The following is a 9,805-nucleotide window of genomic DNA, read 5'->3' on the forward strand; positions in this document are numbered from 1 at the left end:
TTTCGATGAGTCAAAGTAACCTTTTAAAAAATTATAAGTTGAACTAACTTATTATATTTTATTTTCACTGTTAGGTTTTACAGTAATAAAACCAACATACCTGTTCAATCATCTTTTAAAAATCACCAAATGTTATTATGAGGTGATTTATATTTCATCAGATGTTGTTGATGATTCACTATGATGATGTCAGCTATGATTTACTCAGAATGACGCAGTTCTTGTGGTAATTATTAATGAAAATGACTGTTTTCATCTTTGCAGGGCAGTTGGTCATAAAACATGTTGTTTTACTGAACTCACCTTGTAAATGAGCTTATTTGTTCTATTTTGACTGCTGCACCATCATAAATACTAAAAAATAACCCATTGAAAAAGGTTTTAAGACTAAGCAGAATACTCTGTTGGCTGTCGCTTCGGTGTGACTTCAGCTAATCAGTTTTGGCCAATGCTAATAGATACTTTTCATAAGTCCAACATCCAGCTGTGAAAAAACATACAATCTGATGTAAGTGAAGTTTAAGGTCAGAGTTATTAACCCCTTTAAGCTATACATTTATTTTCGGTTGTCTACAGAACAAACTATTGATATGCAATAACTTGCCTAATTACCCTAACCTGCCTAGTTAACCTAATTAACCTAGTTAAGCCTTTAAATGTCACTTTAAGCTGTATCAAAGTGTCTTGTAAAATATTGTGTACTGTAATCATGGAAAAGATCAAATAAATCAGTTATTAGAAATGAGTTATTAAAACTATTATGTTTAGAAATGTGTTGAATAAATATTCTCTCTGTTAAACAGAAATTGGGGAAAAAAAATAAACAGGGGGGCTAATAATGCAGGGGGGCTAATAATTCTGACTTCAACTGTATGAATACACCCCTCACAAATCTTTCAAAATCTATCTTTTAAATTAATATTTTCAATAGGAAGCTATACAATATTATGTTTGTGCATATACATTAGTTTAGTCAGTATTGAAGCCAAATCTGGAGCTAATCTAACAAAATAACTTATGATAACGGTCCAAAAACAAGTACACTCAAATTTATATGTTATAGAAAAATAATAAATACAAATAAAAAAAACTAATTAAAAAAAAAATTAGAAAAATTTAGTTGAAATTCTGTACTTTGTATTTTTTTTTTTTGCAATATTTTGCTTGAATTTAATTGTATTATGTTTCAATTTCTAAATATCCTCAGTTATTAAATATTATTTTAATAAATATATCTGTTTAATAAATCGGTTTTGTTCAAATGTACCAACATATATTTCCCCATAATTACTAAGAAATGGATAAAAAATATAAATTAAAAAAATTGGGGTGTACTTAATTATGCTGAGCACATATCAAAAAATATTTAGATATAGATTTGCATTGTGGAAAGTTCACTTCAGCTCACCAGTAACATTTCTAGTGTTTGATTATTCCCCTGCAGCTCTCAGTTTATGACACATGTATCCAGGCCCAGATTTAGTCCTACCTGGGACAAATCCTCTATACGAGTCATCGTAAATCTGCAGCATATGTACTCAGAAAAGCAACCTGGTGATTATATAATATGGCAACGTTATATTAATCATTTTATAATTACACTTCACTGTGCCCGGCTGAGTTACGTCAGACGTCTCAGTGAGAGATGTGGGAGTTTGTACAGTCCTGTTGAATCACTTGCATTGTTGTTTTGTACAAATATTTTTAATGTATTGCCGAATAGCTGAATCAGTGTCCTAATATAGAAAATATTAAACTGAATTCACAAGTTTTTAAATATGAAAGTACACAATATTAACAAATAAAGTATTTTTTATCATTTTATTTGTTTAGATTTGTTTAGTCACTTAGGTTGTGTCTGTCTGATCTTGTGTATTAATATTTTCAGGAAATGTGATTATATGGAAGATAATTAGTTATTTTTCTTATTCTTATTTTTCTCCTTCTTCTTCTGCTTCTTCAACTTCTTATTATTATTATTAGTATTATTAATACTATTATTATTACTGCTACTATTACTACTAATAATAAAAATACAATTTAATTTAAATAGTAGACCTATTAATTTAACTTTTTTTCTTTTATTCTATTCTGTTAGCAGTAATATGAATATGAATAGTTATTTTTTTTTTTTTTACAGTCGAGTCTCAATAATAGTTACATAATTTTATGCAGACGAAGTGATCTTTAAAACATTATCTTGAGAGTGAAGTAAACAGAATATGTAACTGTGATTAGGCGTTTTAGCTGTTCCCTGTCCTGAATCTCCAATTTGTTATGTTGGTATTTGTTATGTTGGTATCACGGACAGTAATAAGTGACACACTGCCATGCCTGCATGCCTCGCCACCTGAGGCGCAAATAATATGCATATCCACAACTTCTGATTGGCTGCCTTCCCTACTGTTCATAAGCATCCAGTCGCCAAAAATTGTAGCTTATATGTGAGTGGATTATATAATTATGATAATAGAATATCCTGATGGCTGAGGCAGTATATTTTTGATCTAATCTGAACGCAACAGATGCGCGTTAAATCCCTGATGGAGGAAAAACTCACCAAAGCAGGATAACAAAACAAACACCCGAGGCAAAAGTTTACAAATCAAATCGTTTTTGAGCTGACCTACTTCAAATATCGGATTTGTTTCTATTTGATTTATTGCAAATCTCCCTTAGTGTCTACTGTTGTTGTGTGTGCGTTTTCCCGAGGCTCAAGCGCGCGTTTGTCCACCTGCAGCTTCAGCGCGTTTGGACAGCTGATGTGTTTTCAGACACTTCATCGAGCACAGAAAAACTTGTAGATCTGTTATCGGTTCACACTTGAGCTGTCACGGACTTAATACCAACAACAAACCAAAAGAGGGGCGATAAGGGTGAGTTATTGGAGCTTGTCGCTCGAAGAGCAGCATCTGGGCAGCAGCAGCAGCGGTCATGGGCAACAGCGTGACGGGGATCAGAGCCCTGCACAGAGGACAGCAGAACAGATTTCAGAGACTTCCAAACTCACACAAAGGTCAGGATTCTATTCTATTCTCATATGCTTGAAAATGTAATGTACCTATATCAAATCAGCAATGTTGGCATAGCATCTGGGAGCTAGTTAAGTTGGTCAATTCTTGTTGAGCATTCTGAGAACTTCGGCTAACACCATGCCAACGTACGTTAAAAAGGTTACAACTGTTTGTGCAAAGTTACTATAATGTTCACAAAACGTTAGCATAAAAACAATTTCTACGACTTGACTGTTTATAGTTGAATGATCTTTTTAAAAAGTCACTTAATGCAAAAACAATAACGATCACACGAAGATTAGCCTACTCTACACAATAAAATGTAATGTTAGCAACTGGCTAAATCTAAAAATGCTTGGAATATATTTAAAAGACGCTTTTAATATTCAGAGAATATTTTACCTTTATGAAGGGGAAATATTTGCCAGTGATGGGTTGCAGCTTGGAAGGCATCCGCTGTGTAAAACATATGCTGGAATAGTTGGCGGTTCATTTTGCCGTGGCGACTCCTGATGTATAAAGTGACTAAGCCAAAGGAAAATGAATGAAGGGGAATTAGAAAGAGTTGTTTTTGAAAGCTGGGCCTGGGAGGTCAGCTATTACCATTTTACAAATAAAAATGCATATTAATGAAACCATGGTCCAAGATATAAAATTAACAACTACCTACTCAGATAGCTAAAATAGACTTAGTGTATGATCTAAGAACTTTTTGCTAACGTTTGTATTAAGCTATGAAAACGTTTAGTTCTGCTTTTTCTTTCAAAATGTCAAAATTTAAAACAAATACCCTACCAATAAAGGTCTCTTAAATCAGCATAAGCTGGTTTGCTGGTTTTAGTTGGTCAACCACCTGGGTTTTAGAGGGGTTTTGCCCATTTCCAGACTGGTGTCCAGCCATTTCCTTCCTGGTCTTAGCTGGTCAGGCTGGAAAATGACGAGATAAAACCAGCTTGACCAACCTGGTTTAAGCTGGACATAGCTGGTTTTGGCTGGGCTCCCTGCTGGGCTAGGCTGGTCAAGCTGGTTTTAGCTAGTCATCTCCCAGCCTGACCAGCTAAGACTAGGCTGGAAATGGCTGGTAAGCAGCCAGGAAATGGCCAAAACCCCTCTAAAACCAGGTTGGCCGAACAGCTAAAACCAGCCAACCAACCTAGACTGGTTTAAGATGGGTTTTTTTCAGCACGGTTGGTTATACAAGAAAACATTACACTTACTGTAATGCTTTGTAACCTGCTGAAATAATAAAATGTATAATAATAATAGATAATAATAATAAGTTGTCATCCAATAAAACATTTTTAAAGAACAACATTCCATGAAATATGCCTACTACATGCATGGTTAAATGTTAAATGTACAGTTTTGCTAAAGTTTTACAAACCTTAATAAAGCCCAAACACTGCAACTTTGAATGAATGTCTAAATAAAGAATGCTCTGAGTTTCGAGAATGTTTGCCATAACTTTGAGAGATTTTTTCCACAACATTAGCAAGACTGTTATGAGAATGTTCTAAATTAGAGCAACCACACTCTTAAAAATAAAGGTTCTTGATGGCATCTTATTCCATGGAAATATTTAATATTTACAGAACCATTCTTTGCACAAAAGGTTCTTTGTAGTTGGAAAAAATCTTCATACTAAAACAAGATAAAAGTTTCACTGAAGAACAATTTATTCAAATGTTCTTTGGGGAACCAATAATAGCCCTTCGCAATTCTCTCAAAAGGGTATTTTTAAAGGTGCAGCTCTTGATTTTCAGGAGAAAAGAAAGTAAAACTGATTCTTTTTGGTAACTGTTGTGGGTGCTGAAGGACAGCGCTCTGATTGGGCAAAGGTTTTTCTTTCACTTGTGCCTCATTCATCAGTTCATGGGTGAAACTGTTACTCATCATGCAGCACAATACCATACTTTATGACTAATTATCACAGTCATAAAAACAACAACAATTAAACACTCAGGACATCCTGATCATTAATATTACTCAGAATTTAAATAAATAGTGTAGTGTAGCACTGATCACTACACAATGCAGGTGATGAGCCAATTCATAGGTTATTAGTATGGTCTGCTTTACATCTCCAGCACAAGTTCTACCAAACCCAATTCAAGTTAAAAGATCTCACTTTCTCTGAGAGAATGTCCTTCAGAATCATGGTTTTTATGTAAGCCAACACTTTGCCAGCCCTTGAACTCTACAAGTGGTGTTGTGTAGGAGGTTTGCGGCGATGGAGGTCATTTTAGGAGATTCTGTTCAGTTTCTGAGCTCTTCTGATTCATGCATAATAGAGCATCTGATTATGAAGATTACATCTAGTGTGGATCTAATTGCGCCCCTCATTAGAAGAAAAAAGCCTTTATATTCAAATTAAGACATGCTAAAGGGGGCTTTAATTATCGGTGTCGTTGACAAGGTCCTTGGATGCATTTGCTGTGGGCACTGGAGGGCCAGCTTCAATAACCAAATGGTGAAACAAATGATTTAGAAATGTAATGATTTGTAATTGATATAAAAACAGAGCATGAAAATCATAAGGCATGTTCCCTTCTCTAAAGACTTTCTTTTTTTCATAAGTACAAGACAGCACAAAGACTTACATTTACGTTTAGTCATTTAGCAAATGCTTGTGTTCAAAGTGACTTACAGTCGAGGAGGCATTCAGCAATTCAAAAATAGAGTACAATATACAAAAGAAGTGCTAGTTAAACAAAGTAACTTGTTTGAGCTCAGATAATTTAGAACTAGAGTAAGTTTTTGCTCTTTTTAGCGATAGGGAAAGAAAGAAAGTGTTTCTGTACTGTGGTCTTGGTTTTATTCACCAGGGTTAAGCTCTTGGAAGAGATGGGTTGTTACTTGTCGTTTGAAGGATATCAGTGAATCAGCAGTCTGTGTGGGTGGGAATAGGAAGATCATTCCACCAGCGTGGAACATTAAATGAAAAGGTTTTGGAACTTGACTTATCAAGCATCAATCATTTGAACTTGATCCGAGCTTTGACTGGTAAACAATGCAGAGAGATAAAGAAAGGGGCTCTCTAGGGCTCGTTGAAGACCAAATGAGCTGCAGCGTTAATAAATTAGTAATTACTAGGCCCACAGAATTCCGCAGATTTTCAGCCCTTCATTGAATCTATTTATTTAGTTTTGTGTAAATGTGTGTACATTTATATTTATTTAGTTTTTAAATTAATTTCAAAAATATTACTGACATATGTAAAGTAATAATGTCTTTTAGTATATAAATTCAAGATATATTATATGAGAGCCTTGCTTTGTTTACCAAATAAATGAATCTCATAGAATTTGCATTGTAAATATTAAATAAAAATAAAAAAATGTATCATTTTATATTTTACACATTTTTTTAGTAAGTTTTTAGTTATGATACACCCAAAATCATTCCACATAAATTCACAGATGTTAACTTAAATAAACTTAAATAACTTAAACCTAATTTAAACTAATAACTTAATAGTTATTAGTTAGACATTGTATTTAATACTTAATCAACTGCACTTATAGGATGCAATAATATATATATATATATATATATATATATATATATATATATATATATATATATATATATATATATATATATATATATATATATATATATATATATATATATATATATATACACACATTTCCTTATCTAAGTAATAAACAATACAAAGTATAATGGATGCATTCCATTTTAAAAGTGATTAAATAACTGGTGAAAACCTTCAAACAAACAAGCAAAAAATACATTTTGCCTAACATACATACATACATAACTTGCCTAATTACTCTAACTTTAACCTAATTAACTAGTTAAGCCTCTAAATGTCACTTTAAGCTGTATAGAAGTGTCTTGAAAAATATCTAGTCAAATGTTTTTACTGTCATCATGGCAAAGATCAAAGAAATCAGTTATTAGAAATGAGTTATTAAAATTGTTATGTTTAGAAATGTGTTGAAAAAATCTTCTCTCTGTTAAACAGAATATGGGGGACAAATAAACAGGCTGGTAATAATTCAGGGGGGCTAATAATTCTGACTTCAACTATAAATAACTGTTTTTTTACTTTTAATGTATTTAGTTTTAAGTATTTGATTTTTGGATTTTAAAAAAGGGTTTTACTGCGTACATAGTATGATAGACTGAAAATAGTTTATACTTGACATAGAACTTAACTCAATAATTATTTATTTCATTTTACATCAAATCAAAATATATCCTTGACATGCTTGTAACAATATAGCAGACTGCTAAACTCAAATGCATATTAATATAAATTGACTATCTAAATCTCCCAATAACATCTTAGTAAGATTATCTTTAAATGTGTGTTTATTTTCATAATCTCAAATGATTTTCTTTCATCAGCAAACACACACATAATTGAACTGCTAAAGTAAATAGCGAGGCCATTGGCTGATAAATGTCCTGATTGAGTACTTGGATTCCTCTGCTCTTGTGATGAATTATAAGAACAGACACCGGAAACCATTATCCTGTCAGACCAGATCTCCTTCACTACAGAGCAGAACATGGAAACCCACTGTCCTTCACTTATGAGATAACAGGAGCAATAGGCTCTTACAGGTCATGTATGTTTTGCATGCAAGATTACAGATTAGAATCCAGTTGTTAGTTTAAATATCCAGTTGAAATTCTTGATGTTTAATTATGTTCTTGTAGGAAATAGAAACATACCAAGTGGCCACCTTAATGTCAAAATGACGTAAAAACATAAAGAAAATGCTTTAATGTCCATTTGACATCCACATATTGATCCTTTTTTCACCACCAGAATAGTGACACAAAAAGTATTATAAGAAAATGTTTTATTCATGTGAAAGCTTTAATTCCAATGCAACTATCATGATGTTAAAATGACATTAAATAAAAAACAGTTGATTTTTGATGTGTTTTTGACGCCAATGATATGTCAATTTGTGGTTATTTTGACATCAAGTTACTTAAATTACATCAAATTGACTGGCTTCTTTGGTTACTCTTTTCAGCAAAACAATTATACCAAAATGTTATATTTTTAACTAAAATATACACTCACCGGCCACTTTATTAGGTACACCTTTCTAGTACCGGGACCCCCCTTTGCCTTCAAAACTGCCTCAATTTTTCGTGGCATAGATTCAACAAGGTACTGGAAATTTTCCTCAGAGATTTTGGTCCATATTGACATGATAGCATCACGCAGTTGGTGCAGATTTGTCGGCTGCACATCCATGATGCAAATCTCCTGTTCCACCACATCCCAATGGTGTTTTATTGGATTGAGTTCTGGTGACTGTGGAGGCCATTTGAGTACAGTGAATTCACTGTCATGTTCAAGAAACCAGTCTGAGATGATTCACGCTTTATCCTGCTTGAAGTATCCATCAGAAGATGCGTACACTGTGGTCATAAAGGGATGGACATGGTCAGCAACAATACTCAGGTGTGCTGTGGCGTTGACACGATGCTCAATTGGTACTAATGGGCCCAAAGTGTGTCAAGAAAATATCTCCCACACCATTACACCAGCACCACCAGCCTGAACCGTTGATAAAAGGCAAGATGGATTCATGCTGTCAAGTTGTTGACGCCAAATTCTGACCCTACCATCTGAATGTCGCAGCAGAAATCAAGACTCATCAGACAGGCAACATTTTTCCAATCTTCTATTGTCCAATTTTGGTGAGCCTGTGTGAACTGTAGCCTCAGTTTCCAGTTCTTAGCTGACAGGAGTGACACCCAGTGTGGTCTTCTACTGTTGTAGCCCATCTGCCTCAAGGTTGGACGTGTTGTGGGTTCAGAGATGCTCTTGTGCATACCAGGGGTTGTAACGAGTGGTTATTTGAGTTACTGTTGCCTTTCTATAATGCTCGAACCAGTCTGGCCATTCTCCTCTGACCTCTGGCATCAAGGCACACAGAACTGCCGCTCACTGGATATTTTCTCTTTTTCTGACCATTCTGTAGTGCATGAAAATCCCAGTAGATCTGCAGTTTCTGAAATACTCAGTCCAGCCTGTGCACCAACAACCATGCCACAATAAAAGTCACTTAAATTACCTTTCTTCCTCATTCTGATGCTCGGTTTGAACTGCAGCAGATCATCTTGACCATGTCTACATGCCTAAATGCATTGAGTTTCTGCCATGTGATTGGCTAATTGGAAATGTGTGTTAATGAGCAGTTGGACAGGTGTACCTAATAAAGTGACTTTTTTCTTGTAATTATTTTTGTGTCATTATGTTTTATATTTAAATATGCAAATTAGTAATACATTTATTAATAATTGTGTATTTTTTAACATTAGAATGAATATGCCTTTGAATATTGACTGCATCTATGAATATAAACATTTTAGGTGGAATAAAATGGTGTATATAATCACCAGTTATACCTCAACACACTGATATAAGTGCAATAAACGAAACACTTAATGGTGTATTTTGCATATTCTTTTTTATTAGTTAAAAAAAACACACACACACACTTCGAAAAACCCCAAATATACATAACAAACAGTGTATCGCCTTGCTTTAAAAAAGACTTCCGTTTCTCTAAACTGCTTCATGCTGTTTTGTTTCTCATCATAAATGATCGGCGTAAAAATCGTTTCCATAGCAATTGACATCAGCGACATGGAGACACTATTTCTGGCCACATGACTCACCACAACATGCAGAGCTTAATCTGAATTTGATGCGTTTCTGCATATGAAGGATATCGGCAGCGAGATATGAGATGAATCATGACTTGTGAAGGGAGAGGATGTGAAAACCAGTCCAC

General features: G+C 34.0%; 1 protein-coding gene across 1 annotated transcript in view; it reads left to right on the top strand.

The window, feature by feature from the left end:
* Positions 1-2,934: 2,934 nt before the first annotated feature.
* The window catches only part of neurl1aa (neuralized E3 ubiquitin protein ligase 1Aa), a 133,971-nt gene continuing 127,100 nt past the window's right edge, over positions 2,935-9,805 (top strand). Inside the window, exon 1 of the mRNA XM_056456600.1 lies at positions 2,935-3,016. Coding sequence (XP_056312575.1) covers positions 2,935-3,016 — 82 coding nt within the window. The remainder of the gene's footprint in view (positions 3,017-9,805) is intronic.

This window comes from Danio aesculapii, chromosome 1, assembly GCF_903798145.1.
Source record: "Danio aesculapii chromosome 1, fDanAes4.1, whole genome shotgun sequence".
NCBI lineage: Eukaryota > Metazoa > Chordata > Actinopteri > Cypriniformes > Danionidae > Danio > Danio aesculapii.